This window comes from Eucalyptus grandis, chromosome 8 (genome assembly GCF_016545825.1).
Source record: "Eucalyptus grandis isolate ANBG69807.140 chromosome 8, ASM1654582v1, whole genome shotgun sequence".
Classification (NCBI taxonomy): Eukaryota; Viridiplantae; Streptophyta; class Magnoliopsida; order Myrtales; family Myrtaceae; genus Eucalyptus; species Eucalyptus grandis.
Genome location: NC_052619.1, coordinates 56921708 through 56945117, shown reverse-complemented (window position 1 = coordinate 56945117; position 23410 = coordinate 56921708). Strand labels below are relative to the sequence as shown.

The window sequence follows — 23410 nt, the reverse complement described above, 5'->3', positions numbered from 1 at the left end:
CAGATTTGCCCTATTTTTCTTCTATAAAGATAATGGTTGTGGGTCCCGTAGACTAGAAGAAAACGAGGGTTTTTCTTTTCCTTTTCATTTTTATTAAAGTTGAAGTCTTTTCAGCTTGCAAAATTTATAAAATTCTTCATTTCACAACGGTGTGTCCCTTTCCTTGACCTTCTAGAGGACCGGTGGCTCCGCCCGCCCCTACAAGCAAGGTCTCATTATTCCAACTCGGAGAGCTTTGACCTTTGAATGAGATGAAGTGCCAAGCTTCTACTCGCCTATAAATGCCAACTGGTTCTCTTATTCATCCTCATCAGCTCAAGCCTTCTTTATCAATTGCAATCACATTACACCCTTTTGAGTTCATTTCTCTCTTTGATTCTTACGTAGCAAATATGGGTGTCATCACCTACTCTCAAGAATTCAAATCCGCCATCGCCCCATCGAGGATGTTCAAGGCTTTGATTGTTGACTCGCACATTGTCATCCCCAAGATTGTCCCCGAGGGCATTAAGAGCGTCGAGTTCATCGAGGGAGATGGTGGAGCTGGTAGCATCAAGAAAACTAACTTTGCCGAAAGTAAGATTGATCATACATGAATAATTACCACCTATTGATACAATGTTACGAATTATGGAACTCACTATTATTTGCTTTTCATAAATTGGCCTATAGGTTCCCCCATCAAATATACCAAGCACAAAATTGATGCTCTTGACGTGGATAATTGTTATTGCAAATACACTTTGATCGAGAGCGGTGTCCATTCGACAAGATTGACTTCGTTGTCTATGAGGTGAAATTCATCGCGGCGACGGCGGATGTGTTTGCAAGATGACCAGTGAATACCATGCTAAGGAAGGTTGTGAACTGAAGGAGGATGACATCAAGCAGGGCAAAGAGAAAGCCATGGGATTGGTCAAGACCGTTGAGGAGTACCTTTTGGCCAACCCCGATGTTTGCGCTTAAATGCTGTTTTTTTTTTTTTTTTTTTCAAAATCCTTCGAAGGGATACTATAAAAATTGCATTCACAATTTGTATTGTATTTTCCTTTTTCTTCTTCTTGTGGATCCACCGTGGAGTTGTTTAGTGTGGCAAAGGTGTTTTAGGTGTGATTTCTATCTTCTAAAGGATTTGATGGTCGGGTGTGTAAGGTCAAGTGGAAATAAGACTTCAAATAGGGCAATGAGCAATGCAATAAATTAGATTGCCCTATTTTCGATTTTGCCTTCCCAAAAGAAAAGATCTCTCTTGGTGATTATCAAGGGATCTTTACTATGTTTCCAAAACTTCTTGTGACTTCAATATAATTTAGAGACAGAATTAGAGGTGGCAAAATGGGTCTAAATCCCATTTTTGATTCATATTTAAGTGGGTCAGGTCATTAATTTGAAAAACAGGTTCAAATGGGTCAAAAAATAAATTCCTAACTCTATATGAGTGTTAATGGATTGGGAACACATCCACTTGAAGCGCACTTTCATTGCAGTACCTAGGCATATTTCAGGATCTATGGCCACAACCTTTGCTATCTTCCACGTGGGAAAAAGTCGATGGAGCTTTATGAGCAAGGACGTCGTATGCCTCGATTTTATAGAACCATATTTATTTCAAGACAAATGTCGGACAAGTCCATGGTTGTGTTTTTGAACTTTTTACTTGTCAATTTTTACTTTTTAACACCAAAAAGGAAGGCAATTAGTTCGAGGCAACTACTCACAAACTTTTTGACTTTGTTATTAGTCCAGATTATAATTTGAGAAATTCAATAAATAATTCTATTACGTTTGTTTTTAATGACGAGAGTCAGCAATCTTCATTTAGCGTACCGTTAACTCGCTACATATTAAAAGAGTTTTAATTTCATGATAATAAAAATGGTCCTTCAAATAGTTTTCTAATTGTTTTTACATTTTGATTCATCTAGATGCCCGAAAACCCAGTCGGGTGCAGATGTAAAATAAAATCAAGCCCCAAAACCCGATTTGGACCATCTTAACTAAGGGACTTCGGGACGGTTCATCACCGATCCAAATTTTCAAGTTTTTAAATTTCGTAATTTTAGCCGACATTTTTCATGTTTAATTTGCTTCACCACCTCCTTCACCCTGCCGCCGGACATCCATAACCCAATCCCTAAACGCACCCAGGCAGGTGCTCTCGCCAGTCAGCGTGGCTCTCACCCATGGCTTCACGTTGCTCATATGCAAGTGAAGTCCTAGCCCATGACCCAACTTGAGCACAGCAAGCCAAATCATAGAGTTGCCTATTCTTCATAAGTATCATATTTTAGGAGAAAAAATATTAAGAATTGGAGCTCAAGTTGGATTTGGTATGGGTTGCTAAATTAATATGGTATATAGATGGCTCAATATAGATTAAACTAGTCAATTTGAATCAGAGCAATTTCCACCCAATGCAACTCACTCATTAAACGGGTCTAGACAATACATCATAATTCGATTCATTGGAGTTTTTAAAGAATGTGAATATCGAATTATTCGATGAAACGGTATTGATTGTGTTTCCCGAAAGCACATGATGTGAATGGTGAACCAAAGCATAGAGCTAGACGTGATATTGATTTCAAGAATTGAAAGAAAAGGAAAATAGTTTGCGTTTCAACATGCTTAAACATTCTAGTCACCAAAGTAATTAAATAATTTGTGAAATTTGTTTAATTGCATGTATAATGTAAGCTTATATTCACCTATCAAGACATTTTAAATAAGAAAGCTAAAGTATTCAAGTATTGTTCAAATGTTGAAGTGTGACAGCCTGAATTTTCAATTTTGTTTTTCATTGAATAAATCGGACATTTTATCGACGCGCCTATAGTGCTATTCTTTGAGCTGATCACTCATGAGATAATTAGATTATCTGGGGAAATGATTAAGAAAGTTTAATGCAATAGACTTGAGAATTCGACCAGGAATCGACTGCTCGACCGTGCTAGTTTACAAGGGTTATTACAGCATAGTCGAAAATCTATCAGAAACTGGAGATAGGTCGATTCAACTGAGGTATGTGATCAGAGTATGGGTGATTCCACCATATTGCAAAATTCTCGTCGATTGGCACTAAACCGATTTTTCTATCGTCTTGGTACCCGTGCCCATATTTGAAATCTTGAAATTTTCACGACAACCAAGAACCGCCAATGGGTCGAAGATGTACGTTGTGACTCGAGATAAATTAATCACGGGTCAATTGCATTAAAAATTTCTAAAATCTACTTAGTAGGTTAGGTCACGCTAAAATTGCGTCAGATTAAAATTAACCGCGAATTTGAACTTGATTTTAGAAATTGAAAGTTCTGTCATGTTACGATTTATTTTAAGAACATCGACTCATCATTCGAAGAATTTTTGGCGAGTTTGGGATTTTTATGGAAAATCGATACGAACGTTTCGAAAAACGAACGGAAATTCGGACGGGCTGAATTTAAGGGAGTTTTGACTTCCAAGCCGAGCTATTTGGCGTTGGGCACTTGCAGAAAATATGTGGGCTTCTTCCTTGTTGAAATTGGACATTAAATTGGGAAATTTGATGAACAAATGGAAGCCTAAAATTGAAGAAATTCGGATACTAATAGGGAAAATGTCACAAATGGTCCATATACTTTTGCCTAATGTGCAATTTCGTCCCTGAACTTTCGATTGGCTCAATTTGATCCCTGAACTATTGATAAATGTCAAATCTAGTCCCTGAACTTTTGATCGGCTCAATTTGGCCCTTGAACTATTCATAAATGTCGATTTAGTCCTTTGTTTTTCCTCTTTTTTTTTTAAATTTTTTTTAAATTTGTTTTGCTTTTTCTCCCTTCCCTCCACCGGCATCCGGCGAGGTCGCCCTCGCCGGCGTCGGGCGAGGGCCGCCCTCGCCTACGTGCGGCGAGGACGGCCCTCGCCCGATGGCGAGGGAGCCCCGCCCGACGCCGGCGAGGCACCCGGCGTCGGGCGAGGGGCTCCCTCACCGGTCTGCGAGGGAGCCCTCACCCGACACCGGTGAGGGCCGCCCTCGCTGCGTCCGGGCGAGGACGGCCCTCGCTTGACGCCGGCGAGGCGACCCTCGCCGGACGCCGGCCGGCGGAGGGAAGGGAGAAAAAGCAAAAAAAAAAATTTAAAAATTAATAATTTTAAAAAATTATAAAATTTTAAAAAATTTTAAAAAAGGAAAAACAGTAACGAAGGACTAAATCGGACATTTATGAGTAGTTCAAGGACCAAAGTGAGCGATCAAAAGTTCGGGACTAAATTGGACATTTATCAATAGTTCATGGACCAAATTGAGCCGATCAGTTTAGGGACGAAAAGCACATGGGCAAAAATATAGGGACCATTTGTGACATTTTCCCATACTAATATGGGGGCTGCATTTTTTGCTTCAATTTGGATTATTGGTGGAATTATTGTGCAAGAAATAATTGGAGGACATAGAGGATATGCATGAGGGCTTATGGGGACCAAAATAATGATGAATTTTAGGATTTTTTGCTTGACTCTTCCTCCCCCTTCACCAAGCTTCTCACGCATGCCCCGTCCCCTTCTTCAGTCGATCTCCACCACCCGCCCGCCCCCCCCGGCGTGGGCTTCTGTTCTGTTTTTACTTCCCTGCAACTTCAGTTTTTCCTTCTTCTCTCCACCGAATGCTCCACCTTCTGCCAGCGAATTCCACCTGCCAGCATCACCTTCGCTGACTTCCCATTTTGTTGACCAAAGCAACCCAAAACTCCATCGAAGACCCTCCATCTTGCTGCCACGCCGTCCACTACCGTCTGTTTCCCCACGGTCAACACCCAGCAGCTAAACACCCCATCTTTGACCACCGAAGTAGCTGCCCCTTCATCCGCGAGTTGCACTCCACCGAAGCCTCGAGGTCAGACCATGCGTCCGCAGCTGCGTCTCCACCGAATCAGCGGCCCACGAGCAGCCTGCCTCCTCGCAACCGCGAGGCCATCAACCGCAAAAAAAATCCAGCCAGCTTCGTGGCTGTTTTTGGCCCGGTCCGGTCTCCATTTGGCACTGCCGCTTTGGAGCTTATTGGCCGCCGTCGTGCCGCTGTCGCTGTGGATTCACCGGCTCGTTAATCCAATGAGTTTACTGACTAAACTCCACTTAGGGAGTTAATTATACTTAAGGAGTGTTTAGATTAGGCTAAACATGTTTAGGTGGTTAGATTAGTTTAATTAAATATTGATTAGATTATGTGCATGATTGGATTAGTGGATGGATTAATTAGTCTAATTGTGTAATTATATTAGTGTAATCTTAATTAGACTTTAATTAATTAATTATTTAAATTAAATATCATTTAATTTTATTATTTTATATTTAAATTAAATCAGAATTTATTTAATTATTAATTAATTAATTAATTAATATTTTCCAAAAATTATACCAAGAGAGCCATTTGTTAGAATTTCGCTTGAACGTAGCAAAGTGTGGTTAGTTTGTTCAATTGATTGTTATGTTTGTGAAATTGAGTGATTGTTGTGAAATATTGGTATTTTATTTGGAAAATATCGAGTGTCGAGTGTTGACATTGAAAGTGGTCCTTAAGTACCAAATTAGCTTAGGTAAGTAATATAGATCTATAGCAGCTTCGGGGAGCATTAACACCAATATAGGTCTATAGCAGTTTCAGTGAGCAATAATACATTAGCAGATTCGGTGAGCACTATAGATATCGGCTTCGGCAAGCATCATAGTTTTCTAGTAGCTTTGGCGAGCGTTATAGTTATCTAGTAGCTTCGGTGAGCAATAATTGATCAAGCAGCTTCGGTGAGCAATGATATATGAATATATCTATTTCAGCTTATGTGAGTAGTGTTCGAATCGATAAAGTTTATAGATGGCATCGATTAGTATGGAGTTGAATGAGTCGACCAATTGATGGTTGAATTGAATCGAATGGAATTGAATTGTTTGGTCGAGTATTTGATTATATTGACGTGTAGGAAAGATTTGAGGTAAAGGTAAGTCCTTTGACTCGTGCTTATGCTTAGGTAGCCTTCTATTTTCCCCCTAGATTGCTTGCTGCTTCTGTTGCTTCGAGTGTGTAATTCTTCTGTAATTTAAGATCAAGTTATGGTCTCGAATTACAGAGAATGGGACCGTGCGACCCAATTTTTTTCACAAAAAGCCTGGCGTAATAAAACGGTGCGGATACTACATCGAATGGTCAGGTTCACATCAACACCAGAAAATTGCATCAGGTCGAGTTAGGATTAGTGCGTAAGAAGATTCAGCTAATACACTTCGATCTTTCTTTTCTGAACTTTTCGAGGTCGCACGTGGATGCTTTGGATAGAATAGAAGGCTCGAATTGAAGAGTTGGCACAAAAGATGTAACTAGGTTTGATTTGAGATGGTTGTTGTTCTTGTTATAATGATAGAGATGAATTTCTTGAAATTGTCTAAACTTTGGGGGATCAACTGCTGGAAAATTCAAAAGCTTGTGCTTATGGCAATTCAATCGAAGTCAGTCGCCGCAATACGTGCAGGTCAGGAACTTGCAAGTTCAGCATAAATTCATGGTGTAGTTACGCCAGGAATAATTCCATCGGGTTCAACACGTCATACATGGGCGATTCGTTGAGCATACGATCGCGATCGATTACTTTTAAGCTTAAAGCAAACAAGTAATAACATCTCATGATGTAGGACAGGTTACGAACTTATAAAGTAGGGTCAATATGTAAAGCTCCGATCGAGCTGGATCGAGTAAACATAATTTACCGGTTTATATTTTGAAATTCGAGCTCAACCCAAATCCGGTATTTCAAAGCTTGAACCGGTTCTCTTTTATTAATGAGTAACAAAACAATATGAAAATTAAGTTTTGATTCCCCAACTAGAAAAACATCAGTTTCTTATTTCATAAATAAGAATCATATGTGAATTTATGTGTCAATATTTATATATTGTGAAAGTTTCAGAAAATCAAGATTAAAAAAATCAAAATGTGTAGGCCATGAGATCTAAAAAAAAAAAAAAAGAGCAAAAAAGGTAGAAAAATGGTCAATGCTACAAAAAACCCTCAGACTATACAAATACTATATATATATTTAGTATCATTGAAAATTTCAAATTTTGCAATGTGGATGACGACATTATGATAGATCTCTCTGACCACCCCCCGGGGTCTTCTTCTGTCTGTAGCCAGAAAACGTTTTAATTCGTTCGAAGCTTTTCCTACTACACGAACGAAATGTAATTCTTCATGTTTGATGGCGATTTGCCTTTTGTATTGAAGCCCCAACGTCGTGGACTCCTCGCAGGAAATATGTAAGAGTTATAGGTCCGTGTGACTTGTTATATTGCTTGGTGAGATTCGATCACTAGTTGAAATTGGACGAATAGGTAATACGGTATTTGAATTTGAAGAATTTCAAAACATTACTCGTTTCGTTAGGATCAAGTACGGACCATACATTTCTGCTGTTCCACTCCGAGAATGTATGAAGTCAAAATCAACTCTGGCTGTCAAAATCAATTGGCTTTGAGCTGGGACTAGTACTCTTTTTCTCCTAGATTTGAGTTGAATTTTCTCCTCACCCTTTCAGTAAGGCAGGGCAACCTATGCCTATCTGGAATGAAAACTAATTCAACAGATTTGCCCTATTTTTCTTCTATAAAGATAATGGTTGTGGGTCCCGTAGACTAGAAGAAAACGAGTGTTTTTCTTTTCCTTTTCATTTTTATTAAAGTTGAAGTCTTTCCAGTTTGCAAATTTTATAAAATTCTTCATTTCATAACGGTGTGTCCCTTTCCTTGACCTTCTAGAGGACCGGTGGCTCCGCCCGCCCTACAAGCAAGGTCTCATTATTCCAACTCGGAGAGCTTTGACCTTTGAATGAGATGAAGTGCCAAGCTTCTACTCGCCTATAAATGCCAACTGGTTCTCTTATTCATCCTCATCAGCTCAAGCCTTCTTTATCAATTGCAATCACATTACACCCTTTCGAGTTCATTTCTCTCTTTGATTCTTACGTAGCAAATATGGGTGTCATCACCTACTCTCAAGAATTCAAATCTGCCATCGCCCCATCGAGGATGTTCAAGGCTTTGATTGTTGACTCACACATTGTCATCCCCAAGATTGTCCCTGAGGGCATTAAGAGCGTTGAGTTCATCGAGGGAGATGGTGGAGCTGGCAGCATCAAGAAAACTAACTTTGCCGACAGTAAGATTGATCATACATGAATAATTACCACCTATTGATACAATGTTACAAATTATGGAACTCACTATTATTTGCTTTTCATGAATTGGCTAATAGGTTCCCCCATCAAATACACCAAGCACAAGATTGATGCTCTTGACGTGGAAAATTGTTATTGCAAATACACTTTGATCGAGAGCGGCATCCAGTTCGACAAGATCGACTTCGTTGTCTATGAGGTGAAATTCATCGTAGCCGACGGCGGATGTGTTTGCAAGATGACGAGTGAATACCATGCTAAGGAAGGTTGTGAACTGAAGGAGGATGACATCAAGCAAGGCAAAGAGAAAGCCATGGGATTGGTCAAGACCGTTGAGGAGTACCTTTTGGCCAACCCCGATGTTTGTGCTTAAATGCTCTTTTTTTCAATTTTCAAAATCCTTCTGAGGGATTGCATTCACAATTTGTATTGTATTTTCCTTTTTCTTCTTCTTGTGGATCCACCATGGAGTTGTTTAGTGTGGCAAAGGTGTTTTGGGCGTGATTTCTATCTTCTAAAGGATTTGATGGTCGGGTGTGTAAGGTCAAGTGGAAAGAAGACTTCAAAGAGGGCAATGAGCAATGCAATAAATTAGATTGCCATATTTTTTTATTTTGCCTTCCCAAAAAAGAAGATCTCTCTTGGTGATTATCAAGGGGATCTTTACTATGTTTCCACGACTTCTTGTGACTTCAATTTAATTCAAAGACAGAATTAGAGGTGGCAAAATGGGTCTAAATCCCATTTTTGATTCATATTTAAGTGGGTCAGGTCATTAATTTGAAAAACAGGTTCAAATGGGTCAAAAAAATAAATTCCTAACTCTATATGAGTGTTAATGGATTGGGAACACATCCACTTGAAGCGCACTTTCATTGCAGTACCTAGGCATATTTCAGGATCTATGGCCACGACCTTTGCTATCTTCCATGTGGGAAAAAGTCGATGGAGCTTTATGAGCAAGGACGTCGTATGCCTCGATTTTATAGAACCATATTTATTTCAAGACAAAAGTCGGACAAGTCCATGGTTGTGTTTTTGAACTTTTTACTTGTCAATTTTACTTTTTAACACCAAAAAGGAAGGCAATTAGTTCGAGGCAACTACTCACAAACTTTTTGACTTTGTTATTAGTCCAGATTATAATTTGAGAAATTCAATAAATAATTCTATTACGTTTGTTTTTTATGACGAGAGTCAGCAATCTTCATTTAGCGTACCGTTAACACGCTTCATATTAAAAGTGTTTTAATATCATGATAATAAAAATGGTCCTTCAAATAGTTTTCTAATTGCTTTTACATTTTGATTCATCTAGATGCCCGAAAACCCAGTCGGGTGTAGATGTAAAATAAAATCAAGCCCCAAAACCCGATTTAGACCATCCTAACTAAGAGATTTCGGGACGGTTCATTACCTATCCAAAATTTTAAGTTTTTAAATTTAATAATTTTTCGGCCGACTTTTTTTATGTTTAATTTGCTTCACCACCTCCTTCACCCTCCCGCCGGACATCCATAACCCAATCCCCAAACGCACCCAGGCAGGTGCTCTCACCAGTCAGTGTGGCTCTCACCCATGGCTTCACGTTGCTCATATGCAAGTGAAGTCCTAGCCCATGACCCAACTTGAGCACAGCGAGCTGAATCATGGAGTTGCCTATTCTTCGTAAGTATCAAATTTAAGGAGAAAAATTACTAAGAATTGGACCTCAAATTGGATTTGGTATGGGTTGCTAAATTAATATGGCATATAGATGGCTCAATATAGATTAACCAGGTCAATTTGAGTCAGAGCATTTTCCACCCAACGCAACTCACTCATTTAACGGGCCTAAACAAGACATCATAATTCGATTCATCGGAGTTTTTAAAGAATGTGAATATCGAATTATTCAATGAAACGATATTGATTGTGTTTCCGAAAGCACATGATGTGAATGGTGAACCAAAGTGTAGAGCTAGACGTGATATTGATTTCAAGAATTGAAAGAAAAGGAAAATAGTTTGCATTTAAACACGCTTAAATATTCTAGTCACCAAAGTAATTAAATAATTTGCACAAATTGTTTAATTGCATTTATAATGTAAGCTTATATTCACCTATCAAGACATTTTAAATAAGAAAGCTAAAGTATTCTAGTATTGTTCAGATGTTGAAGTATGTTTTTCATCGTAGCCAAAAATAATATTTAATTTGAAACTATCTAACTTCTGCTTCTCGAATATGATATAAGGCGCATAGAGATAATTGCTAATCTGGCAAGTTCTCTCTTTATTTCGTGTTGATGTACAAGCTAATCGGCGTCAATGACATCGTTTGACTTTTCCTTTAAAGGGAAATAACAAAAATGTTCTATGAACTTTGACATAATGTACAATCTAGTATCTGGATTTTTAATTTGTTAAATATGGTCTTTGAACTTGAGCCTAATATACGATATGGTCTCTGCAATTTTGGCACTCGTTCAATTTAATTCCCAAATTATATAAAAACGTTAAATGTTGAATTAATTAATAGACAATATTTAACATTTTTATATAATTCAGGTGCTGTATTGAACGTGTACAAAAAATTTAGGGATCACATTAAACAAAATAAAATTTTATAGACCACATTACATATTAGATCAAAATTTAAAAATCCTTTAGCTGGTACTAAGTTAAAGTCATGCTAATAAGTTGATTGGCATGGCTTATGAGGATATTCTTTTCCGCTAGTCGGTGTCTATGTAGAAGTCCCATATTTTATGAAAGGTCAACTAGAAGGACAAAAATGGCTCAACGAATTTTTTAAGAAAAATTAATTGTATATAAAAATTATGAAATATCATATATGACTTAAAATAAACCTTGAAAATTTCCAGATGTTCCCTTCACTGGATAATCTAATATTTTCTTGTTCTTAGATAATATATTCTCTTTGAAAGCGGTCAATCAAGCAGCATTAAGCGTAATCTCATATAAACTAAAGGATTGCACAGAGCTCTTACATAGCGCTTGATAGACTAGCTTCACTATACTTTGATGAAGGTTAAATTTCTTCGTGGAAGAAGTCCAAATCTCCATCTTTGTTAGTCAAAGTTTTGCTTTACCTTTGTCTCTCTCATTTTCCTACTGATCAGTATGATAAAACAATTACAACATTAAATAAGGAGAAAAAGAAGAAAATAAGGGGCCGTTGAATTTCAAGCTCTTAATTTCATCAATAAGATTGAATTCATATTTGGAATTGCCCTAAAAGTACCAAATAAAGTTTATATAATGAACCAATCAAGATATATAATAAAGTAAAGGACAACTCAAGGTCCCATTAAATAAACCCGCGACATCAGGATTCGTTATATATAATCATAAGTGTATGTCCTCTTCCATTTTTTTTCTCTTCCAGATGACTTATGACTCCACCTAATAAGCAAAGAAGGTAGGCTTAAAAGGCTGACTAGTCAAACTCGGTGTGCATTGAATATTGAATGACGGTGGAGTGCAAGGAGTATGTAACACATCTGTAGATACCATGTGCCTGTCTCCTTCACTTTCATCAGCTCAAGCCTTTTTCCTTAGCAATCGCACCAAACCCTCCCATTACCTTCTTGAGTTCATATCTCTTTGATTCTGACAAGGCAAGCGTGGGAGTCATCGCCTCGCAGAGGTCACATGAGTTGTTGCCCCACCAAGGATGTTCAAGGCTGATTCCTTAGTCACACAATATCCTACCCATGATTTTTCCTAAAGGCATCAAGAATGTTGAGTTCATCAAGGGAGATGGCGGAATCAAAAGGATCAAGAAGACTAACTTCGATGAAAGTAAGTTGGATCGTAAGTGCATTTCTACCATGACAAGTCTATACATTAACAGCAAAATTGAGGATTAAATTTTCCACTTTCATTAATTTATGTAACAGTTGCCCACATCAAATATATGAAGCACAAGATCGATACTCTTGATGTAGATAATCATTATTGTAAATATACTCTAAAAGCGTCATCAAGTTCAACAAGATTGACTTCATCGTAGAAGAAGTGAAATTCGTCACAGCTGACAATGGATGTGTTTGCTAGATGACTAGCAAGTATCATGTTAAGGAGGGTGCCGAGCTCAAGGAGGAGGACATCAAGAAGGGTAAAGACAAAGCTATGGGATTGTTCAAGGCTGTTAAGGAGTACCTTTTGGCTTTGTGATAAGTATACTAAAAGTGCCAAAAGTTGTGTGCAGTGTTCACTTTGGTGCCAAAAGTTTTTTTTTTGGATTGTTTAAGTGATTTTTTTTTTCAAAAAAACAATCAATTAAGTGCCAATTAGGTTGTCGAATTGCAACATTGCCATATTTTATTAATTTCTTGATCCTATGTAGCTCACCAACATGCCTAGTTAACATATAACACCTAAACAACGCTGTATAAATAAGTTGACGAGTGATCATTTGAGTGCCAATTATTGTTAAAGTGATTATTTAAGTATCGGTCGTTAGTAAAAAAGATCACTTTAGTACCAATTATTGTTAAAAAGTGATCACTTTAGTGCCAATTTCATTTAAAGATTGATCATTTTGCGATATCATTTTGGATGTCCATGTGGACTGGATTTTCTCAAAAAACGTTTCAAATCATATTAAAATTTTAATTATAAGTGTTACGTAATCAACTTGGTGGAGCATCTCGCCAAAAGCACTTAAGTGACAATTTTTCTACGATTTGGCATGTAAGTGAGCTAACGAAAACTTTGACACCAAAGTAAGTGTCGTATACAATTTTTGGCACTTTTAATGTACTTCTCCTTTTGGCCAACCCAATGTTTGCGCCCAAATGCTTTCATCAAAATCCTTTTTTTAGAGTGATGATATAGTAAAGTGAGTGGAAAATTTGTGTCATATATTATGTTTCCTTTTGGCTTTGCCTCGGAACTTTTGGGTGACGAAAGGTTTGTTTCGTGGGTGATTTGTATGTTCTAAAGGATATGATGGTTGTGTGGAAGGTCACGCCCAAATAAAAATTGATTGAGCAATGTGCAATCCAATGAATTATAAATATTACCCAAAAGAAGATCTCACTTTGTGGTCACGAAAAATCAATAATTCAAGAGTTATAGTGGTTATAAGGATACAATGACAATTGATCTATAAAATTGATGTTCAACATAAACAGCAGGACAAGTTGGCCATGTTTATTAAAAAAAAAAGAAAAAAAAGAAAAAGAAGTTGCGTTAGCCACTGCTCCCAAATCCTTAAGAAAAGGATGAAATTGCATTTTGAGTTGGAAGTGGGGTTGGGGCGGCGGATCTTAAGTGAAAAGCGCAGGAGAATGGCGACGTGCAAGGTGTACGCAGCCTGTGAAAAAATCAGGAGGGAAGGAGAAAGGGTGTGTAGTAAGCGAGCCAAATGACGACATTTTGTGAGATAAAGAGAGATAAATCTCTCTTGCTCTCGAAAGAAAAGAAAAAGAAAAAAGAAAAAAAAGAAAAAGAAAAAAGAAAAAGAATAGAGAATAAAGAAAATAAAGAATAATTAAAATTCGAATTTTTTTAAATAACATACAAATAAATAAAATTCCATTTTTAAAATAAAAAAATTTATTAAAAAAATCGAACTTTTTTACATGAGATGGAATGACGAGTGAGATTCAAACGTCAAAAAGCGTTTTCCACCATATATCACTAAATAAAAATTAATTATATTTCTGATGTTTTCCTTTATTGTTAAGTTTTTTTACCGAAACAAACGCCACCCAACTTCGTTTTCTGAAGGTAATTTTGCTAGTTTGACTTTTCAAATGTCGGTGTAGCTTTCGCACCGAATGCATGCGACTGTTCTGGGGATTAAACCGCAAAAGACAAATGTCTTTCTTGGGACCACTCTTTTTCTTTTGAAAATTTTGCCATGTTCTTTCCCCCCGGCAGCTGTTTTAATACAACGGTTTCTCACTCCTTTTTAGAATTGTCAACTTTGCGCAGCTTTTTCATCATCTTCCGAAAGGGCGGATATGACCGAGATTTCTCCTTCCCCTCCCCTTTTCTTTGGCTGTTCTGAACCTAAATTTCTCTTTCCCTTCCCTATTTCGTGGCTGTTTTGATTCTCTCTTATCCTTTTCTTGCTTTCCTCTGGTTTCGACAATTTTTTTCTTCCGATCTAGTATAGATCTGTAAGCTTCTTTCCTGTCTCCGGGAGGGATCACAAAAGATCAATTATCAAAACAGGCTGGGGGTCACACAGAAATTATTTCTTTCACAAATCAAATTGGATTATATACAGGCACCAAGTGTATCTTTATCAAAAGTAAAGTGATTCACTGCCCCTCAACTCCTGTTGAGAGACATTTTCTTGATTGCCAGAGTACAGATTTATGGAAATGTCTTTTGAAATCCCCAATTTTCCGTTGCACTTTATTTCCACGTATTTTTCTTTTCAATTATTGACAAGATGCATCCTAATGTTCATACGACCAAGGCTATTTGTACAAAAACTGGGTTGAATCCACCGCGGTGTATTGCCTGCTAGCATTGGCATCAATTCTGGGTGTGTCTCAGTTGTTCCATCTTCCATGTTATAGGAAAGTATCCTGTGATCCCAGGGGCGGAAATCCGTGAAGTATATGTGGTTTGCCCTGATCTCAGGAAGCCGACACTCTGCGTTTAACTGCACTGAGAACGAGCACTCGTGCGACAAGAAGATGGATGCGCTCCCCAAGCTCTCTGCCTCCGTCCAAGTGCCCCCGTCCAAATCGACCTTGCAAACTTGGAATCTAGTACTCGAGACCGGGACAAACCAACTGTGCTTTTGCCGAACCACAAACAACGAGCCAGAGCATTCCACGAGATAAAATGTCGTCCATCTCTCAAACTTCTCAAGGACTACTCGGTTTTCCTGGGGTTTATATTTATTCTTTGGGTCGAAAGTGATTACCCGACATTTTTCGTCCAAGGCCACAAATCGGCCCTTGTAATGTATCAGATCCATGATCTGAGACTTAGGGTGATATGTCTGTGTTTTCCATGCCCTTTCTCTCGGATGATTGAATGCAAACGTGTCGGGCTGAACGTGGACCATGACTACATAGTTGTCAGACACAGAAGGGCTCGAAGATAGGGCGACCTTATGGACACGACGGAGCATCTCCGGGCCAGGGAGTTCGATGATGATGCGCGAAATTGGATCGAGCAATATGAGTCCTGGGCCCTCCGGTGCAATTGCCATCCATCCTTGGTAGCACAAGTGCCCCACCCTGCTCGGCAAGCGTGCTCTGTGGACTTCCACTGTGGACATGCTCCAGAACAGCGATTCCGATTCTGAGAAACTTAGGGTGCGCATGGTTTCATTTCTGTTCGCTTTTCTTTAAGGGAGCAGAGAAACAAAAAAAAGTGTTTGTTAGGGAGAGCAGTTTCGAAACAAAAGAACGCGTTTGGTAAGTGTAAAAAAAAACGTTCTTGGAATAAAAAAGAAACGAAACATGTTTGGTAGAATCGGTCGATTTCATTCTTAGAATAGAAAAAAAAACACGTTTGGTAAGCGACAAAACAATTTCTGTTTTTTTTTTTTTTTTTTTTAATAAAGTTTAAAATTGATATTAAATTGTCATTCTTATGAAATGCTCATTAATTTTATTTTGTTCATGGTTAGTGAAGACAAACATTTTTAGCATGATCATATGGCATATTTCGTATAAAATTTCGTAATTAAAGTTTGTATCTAGTAAATTCAAGTACATTTTTTTTTTTAGTTTTAAAGCATATAAAATTGATATTGATTTCTTTTACAAAAAAAAAACTTGATATTGATTTCTCATTCTCATTAAATGCTTATAAATTTAATTTTTGAAAAATGGGATGTGAAATGAAAAATATTTTCAACATGCTCATATGTGCGCCCTTAAATGAAAATTTCATACATCTCAACATGACCTTTTCCATACATAACATCACAATAATTGAGTAATATAGTTCATTGTTCAACTGCATTACAGTGAATACGTAAAAGCAATATTACAAAAGTCAACAAATCTCAGTCATATTGTGATCCCTTGCCATTTTATTTGCAATTCTTATCCTAACGTTGTTCATCTTACGATGCCGCACAACCACGCTGCACCCCGACTTCAGCTAAATCTCCCCCTTGGTGGTGAAATCGTCCTTCAACGCCCTCGAGCTGCTGCAGCACCAGCCTGTCCATTCCACATCACCATGAGCAACAAAATAACAGTCGAAGGAAACCACATCACCAGCATATTCATTCAAAATCACCAGCCCCTGTCTACCTCGCTCGAGCTGCTGCAGCAGCTGCACGAGCAGCTCGAGCGAGCTGCTCCAGCTGCAGCAGCTGCTCGCTCGAGCAGCTCCAGCTGCTGCAGCAGCTCGCTCGAGCAGCTCCAGCTGCTGCAGCAGCTGCTGCTCGAGCAGCAGCTGGAGCTGCAGCAGCAGCTCGCTCGAGCAGCTCGAGCTGCTGCAGCAGCTGCTGCTCGAGCAGCTGGAGCTGCTGCAGCAGCTGCTGCTCGAGCAGCTCAAGCAGCTGGAGCTGCTGCAGCAGCTGCTGCTCGAGCAGCTCAAGCTGCTGCAGCAGAGCTCGCTCGAGCAGCTCAAGCTGCTGCAGCAGAGCTCGCTCGAGCAGCTGCTGCTCGAGCAGCAGCTCACTCGAGCAGCTCGAGCTGCTGCAGCAGCTGCTGCTCGAGCTGCTGCAGCAGCTGCACGAGCAGCTCCAGCTGCTGAGCTGCAGCTCGCTCGAGCAGCTCGAGCTGCTGCTCGCTCGAGCAGCTCCAGCTGCTGCAGCAGCAGCTGGCTCGAGCAGCTCCAGCTGCTGCAGCAGCAGCTCGCTCGAGCAGCTCCAGCTGCTGCAGCAGCAGCTCGCTCGAGCAGCTCGAGCTGCTGCAGCAGCTGCTGCTCGAGCAGCTCCAGCTGCTGCAGCAGCAGCTCGCTCGAGCAGCTGAGCTGCAGCTCGAGCTGCTGCAGCTGCTGGAGTCGAGCTGCAGCTCGCTCGAGCTACTGCTCCAGCAGCTGCAACTCCAGCTCGCAGCAGCTCGAGCTGCTGCAGCTGCTGGAGTCGAGCTGCAGCTCGCTCGAGCTACTGCTCCAGCAGCTGCAACTCGAGCTCGCAGCAGCTCGAGCTCGAGCTCGCAGCAGCTCGAGCTCGAGCTCGCAGCAGCTCGAGGCAGCAACTCGAGCTCGCAGCAGCTCGAGCGAGCGAAGGGGGAGGCAATGACGAGCTGCAGCTCGAGTGAGCGTTGCTCCCCTTCGGCGCGGCAGATCTGGGCGAGCATTGCTCGGCCAGATCTGCTGCAGATCTGGGCGAGCAATGCTCGGGTAGATCTGCTGCAGATCTGAGCGAGCAATGCTCGCCCAGATCTGCGGCAGATCTGGCCGAGCAACGCTCGCTCGAGGGACGGCTCGCCGCGCCGAAGGGGGAGCAGTGCCGACCGGAGAAGGAGCGCCGAAGGGGGAGCGACGCTGACCGGAGGAGGAGGGCCGAACGGAGAGCAACGTTGACCGGAAACGTACCTGGAGTCGCCGGAGTGAGGAGTCGCCGGAGAGTTGGAAGACACGCCGGAAACGGAAGAACGAAGCTTCAGCCGAGAGGAGCGACGACGAGCACGCACGAAGAGTTCTTCGCTTTGTTCCGAATTTGTTCTTTTGTTTCTTTCTTTTTGTTCTTTTGTTCCGTCGAAGAAGTGTTTCTTTTCAAAAAAACAACTTTTTTTTTGTTTCTTTTTTCTGTTCCTATTTCGTTCCAGAAACAAAAAAACAAAAAAGGAACAAAAACGCAACCAAACGCGTTTCTGTTCCTTTTTTGTTCCCGGGCACACTTTCCGTACAAAGTGTGCCGGAAACGTTTCTTAGAAACGTTTCCATGCACGCCCTTATTAACCAAGGGACTCTTGTTTTGGCATTGTATTCACCCTCAACAGCGGACTGCCACGAAGGGCACACTGACCTTAAGATTACAAACTCCTTCGCATCTAGCCGTTCTGCAACACACCTGATTAGATCTGGGGGCAAATTCCTCCAGTCCGGCATAAACTTAGTAAGATTTGACATTTGATGAAATCAGAGTTGTGTTCTGGGGCAAAAGAACTGTCTGGTGCTTGCCTTCTTATGAGGTGTTCTCTGTTTTGGGTGGGTCAATTCAGGCTCAACACTCGATGAAATTCGTACGATCTTTTTGCTGAAGATCGTTTCGAACTCTACAGTTTGTCTAGTCAACTTTTCAGAAGGCCTGAGCTGATGAAGGTGAAGAAGAGAATGCCGAGAAAATATTGGGTGGAGCTCTGAGGCCAGAGACGACTTTCCGGAGGGGGAGCGCCGGTGGGCTTGAAACGAAGAAGAGAGAGGAGGGAGAGTCAGTACAATTGAAGAGAGAGAAGTTGAAATATTAATTTAAGTTATGGTGAGCCAAAACTGATATATATCGCTTTATGAGGCCTCCCTTTTATAATTTGGTTTTTGGTTTCCTTGAGGGCCCCACTCCTCAATAATTAGTGATTACGCACAACATTAATTTTTTTTTTTTAGAACTTTCTCTCTTCTTCAATCCTCTGGCCCTAGGATTGAAGAAGAGAGAAAAGTAAACAAATAAAATTCCTCTGGCCCTATCGTCCAAAACAAAAATTACTCCGGCCCTCTCTCGCATCACTTTCACAGTTCTCCCTCTTACACTGATTTTGCCTCCTGGGATTTGAGAAATTTAGTGTGAGTCCTTGTTCTATTCAGTTATGTCTCCTCTTTGATCGTTTAACCTTCTTCAAGGCACTACAATTGGCCTCTTTTTGAAGGGAATTAGTGGTTATCAACTCTTAATTTTTTTTTTTTTCATTGACTTCTCGTGTGCTCTGAGTTTATGGATTCATTAGGACAGTCAAAGATGGAGGGAATGACTGATTTGCAAAGCTCACGGCTAGGGTCGGTGCATTAGCGTCAATGCTTAACACAATTGGGGCCACAATCCCGACGAGCATGATTGCTGTGGCGTCGACTTTTCTGCCCCCTCTTTTGTCTTCTTCTCTCTCTCCTCCTTCTCCTTTTCCCTCACTTTTCCCCCTTCTGCCATCCATCCCCCTTCCCCCCCTCTCTCTCTCTCTCTCTCTCCTCCCCTTCTCCCTTTCACACTGATTTTGCCTCCTGGGTTTTGAGAAATTTAGTGTGAGTTCTTGTTCTATTATGTTACCTCTCCTCTTTGATCGTTTAACCTTCTTCAAGGCACTACAATTGGCTCTTTTTGAAGGGGAATTAGTGGTTATCAACTCTTAATTTTTATTTTTTTTCATTGACTTCTCGTGTGCTCTGAGTATGTGGATTCATTAGGACGGTCCAAGATGGAGGGAATGCCTGATTTGCAGAGCTCACGGCTAGGGTCGGGGCATTGGCATCAATGCTGAACACAATTGTGGCCACAATCCCGATGAGCATGATTGCTGTGGCGTCGACTTTTCTACCCCCTCTTTTGTCTTCTTCTCTCTCTCCTCCTTCTCCTTTTCCCCCAATTTTTCTCCCCTTCTGCTATCCATCCCCCTTTCCCCTTTCTCTCTCTCTCTCTCTTCTCCCCTTCTCCCTCTCACACTGATTTGAGAAATTTAGTGTGAGTCCTTGTTCTATTCTGTTACCTCTCCTCTTTGATCATTTAACCTTCTTCAAGGCACTACAATTGGCTCTTTTTGAAGGGGAATTAGTGGTTATCAACTCTTAATTTTTATTTTTTTCATTGACTTCTCGCGTGCTCTGAGTTTGTGGATTCATTAGGACGGTCAAAGATGGAGGGAATGACTGATTTGCAGAGCTCACGGCTAGGGTCGGTGCATTGGCATCAATGCCGAACACAATTGTGGCCACAATCCCGACGAGCATGATTGCTGTGGCGTCGACTTTTCTGCCCCCTCTTTTGTCTTCTTCTCTCTCTCCTCCTTCTCCTTTTCCCCACTTTTCCCCCTTCTGCCATCCATCCCCCTTTCCCCTTTCTCTCTCTCTTCTCCCCTTCCCCCTCACGCTACCTCCTGCGGCCCTCCTTTTGTCCTTTCTTTCTTTCTCTCTCTCTCTTTCTCTCTCTCTCCCCCTCCCTTGGCCGTGGGTTTGAGGAGCCGCGGCAGCGGCCATCTTCGTTGTGCCATTTGTGCCGTGAGACTCATGTTTTGTCGCCATCGTGCCTCTGTCATCACAAGCTTGCCATCGCCGGACATCGGTGAGTTAACCTCCCAATCATGGATTAGGACGTTAATTGTGTTTAGGGGTGGTTAGTTTAATATTAACGGTGATTAGTTTAAGTAATTACAGTTAGATTAATTAATCATGATTAGATTAATTAATTAAGTTTAGTTTAATTAATGATATTTTTTTTATTTTTTTATTGTAATTTATTTAATTAATCGTAATTATTTTAATTAATGTTGATTACTTTTAATTAATTATAGTAAGGCTAGTTAATTGAGTTTAGTTTAATTAACTGTAATTAGCCTAATTAATCGCACTTAGTCTAATTAATTGTGATTAGCTTAATTATTTGTGATTAGTGTAATCAATGGAGGATTAGCCGTTAAGTAAAATTTATGCTTGGATGAATTTACACTTGATTTTGATCGTTTGAGCATGTAATGCCATAATGTTTGATTGTCCATATAATGTATTTTAAATGCTATTTTTCAAAGATGGTTTATTGGTAAGAAAATAGCAAACTTTGAGATGTCGTGTTTGGACGCCATATTTTACGTAATAAAAGGGGCAATGATGTTTTAAAATGAAAGTGTGCAAAGTTTGATGGGTTGATTTTAAATATGTGACCACGTACGGTTATTTTATCGGAATTTTTAAATGTTAAGATTTTTCCGAGATTTGTTATTTAAACACAAACTCTTTTACACTGGGCTAAGTGATGGAAGATAAAAATTGGCTTGAGTGTTGGTGTGCTTGTATAGTCATGTAATTGAACTCATCACCCAATGTGAGTTTGGGGACGATGTCCGATGTTTATCGGATGCTTAGTGGGGTCCAGATGCCGAGTCGCGGTTGAGGTTGAATCGATGTTCCTTTATGGAATGTTGTCTAGGCGGGGGTTTTAGACGTTGCCGTGTCTGATGGGGCGGGACGATGCTTGGTCATGTCGGAAGATCGCCAACTCGTGTGTTGGTCGTGGCGCCAGGAGTCGTAATAATCGGAACACATGTGAAGGATTGTGATGCATTGCGTTTGATTATGGGGTGAAACTGTTAGACATTGTATGGGATGTGCCAAAACGGGTTTTACCTTATAATCGGGACTCGTGTGGATGTTTGAGGTATGAGAGTTATGTGTTCTGATTATTGATTATGCTTATTGTATTGATAATAGCATATGTGATGTACTAATATGCAAGGGTGTGTCAAGGCGAGGTAAGATTGTATGCTGTTGCATGATTAGGCTGCCTTTGTACGAATTTGTGTCCTAATCGGGGTTTAGGAAGTTGACTCTTTGAGATTTTATCTCACCCCATTGTTGTTAACCATTTTTAGGGTCATAGTGTGGAGATTTGTTAAGTGCAAATGTGGTGGGCGTGGGATGTGACACTTTTTGGCTGGCCCTACCGTTAGTGAAGCTAGAGTTAACCTTGACCCAATTTTGCTCATAGGTCATGTAGGAGTTGTATTTTATTGTAGGCATGTAAATGTTAAACTCCTTGGGTTAACAAGTGGATAAATAAATGTACGACTTTGGGAAATCGTTTGTTGTGTTTTACTATCCATGTTTTATTGATTGAGTGGGTGTTTATTTAAGTCGCTTATGTATGCATTTAATCGAAAGATAAAAAGAATGGGTTGATGATGCGTCCTGGGACGTCGCAATTTAATCGACTGCCGAGGGATGTTCGCGCGCTTGAGGTTCGGGGCGTGACAATTGCAGCTATCGGAGCCGAGCTTGAGGAAATTGAGCCTTGATGGTAGGGGTGACAATAGTTGGCGAGGATCGAGGAGAGGAGGCTCAATGCACGGTTAGGAAGGTGCTAGTTAAGGAGATAGAAGAACACGTGAAGTGCCAGAAAAGGTATACTTCAATGCTAACGGTGAGAATTTCTGGCTAAACTGTTGACTTGGTTTTTTCCGATGAGAATTTGAAGTGATGTGACATTTCTTTAAAATAATTTTACCCACGTATAGGGCAAGCAACGTTTATTTTGGCTATTAAGTGATTATTTTCTACAAAATTTGATACTTAAGTGTTCACTCTTAACTACGAGTGGCACTTGAGTAATCACTTACACCATAACTTGACACGTAAGTGACCTTTTTTTAATTACGATTGGCACTTAAGTGAATATGGAGAATGACGGCTTTTTAGACAAGGATTCCAATGAGCCAAGTGGGCCACGTTTATCAATAAAATAATATCATGTCGAGTTATCGGCAAGCTCGTCGGAGCTGACACTTAAGTGTCTAATTTTTGAAAAAAGTGGCACTAAAGTGTACATTTGAAAGTTTTAATACTTATAATATCCTCTATGGTAAGTTATGTCATTCGGGCTGTGTTTCGCAGTAAGGATAAAATTTAGGATATGATAAAATTTATCCTATGATTTGTTTAGATATAAATGGAATATAGACTGGATAAAATTATCCCATGAATAAGGAAATATAAAGATGGATATGATTTCTAATATCTATAATAGGAAAATTATTTTTATCGAATAATAAACTTCTTACATTAACAAAATTAAATTATATTTCAATAAAAATATATTTGAATTCTAATATAAGAAATTTGAAACAACAAAAAAATTATTATTTTAATTTAATCTTATTTCATTTATATATTCGAATTTAATTATATTTTATAATATAACTTAAATATATAAATATGAATATATATTTTTATTTATTACATATTTTAGGTATTTTAGTATTTTGGATATATTAGTAAAATTTATTATTTAATAAAATTTTATTAGAGAATAATGGAAGGGAAAGAAAGAAATAAATTTAAAAAGAGAGGAAAAAATAAAAAAAAAAAAAAGTAGGCAAGAGTGTATGGAGAATTTTTTACAATTTTTTTTATAAAATTTTGGTTCATTTATATTAATATATTTTTATAGTAAATAATATACATAGTATGATATGAATATATGCGAATTTATTATTGTAATTATCGAATAGTGAATATGTATATTTCATATATTTTTCTATCCTATTCAATCATATCTTAAGTAGAAATCCAGGCTAACAAATGTAATCTTGGACATTCTTTAGCCGAGAGTTACTAGAAAAGAAGCTA

The 23410-nt window shown here is 39.5% G+C and overlaps 1 protein-coding gene and 1 long non-coding RNA gene across 3 annotated transcripts; both read left to right on the top strand.

Moving 5' to 3' along the window:
- The first annotated feature begins 323 nt into the window (after positions 1-323).
- Positions 324-8816, top strand: LOC120286024 (major allergen Pru ar 1-like). Of its 2 annotated transcripts, none has more exons than XM_039299414.1 (2): positions 324-576; positions 8282-8816. In XM_039299414.1, the coding sequence occupies exons 1-2, from the start codon at positions 393-395 to the stop codon at positions 8575-8577; spliced, it is 480 nt and encodes a 159-aa protein (XP_039155348.1). In that variant the 5' UTR covers positions 324-392; the 3' UTR covers positions 8578-8816. The 2 variants fall into 2 exon arrangements, with proteins under 2 accessions (XP_039155348.1, XP_039155347.1); XM_039299413.1 differs by lacking the exon at positions 324-576 and adding an exon at positions 7906-8185.
- A 10018-nt stretch (positions 8817-18834) lies between these two features.
- On the top strand, positions 18835-22346 carry LOC120286797. The gene is made up of 2 exons (XR_005545510.1): positions 18835-20354; positions 21947-22346. It is a non-coding gene; the product is annotated as an uncharacterized LOC120286797 (long non-coding RNA).
- The last annotated feature ends 1064 nt before the right edge of the window (positions 22347-23410 follow it).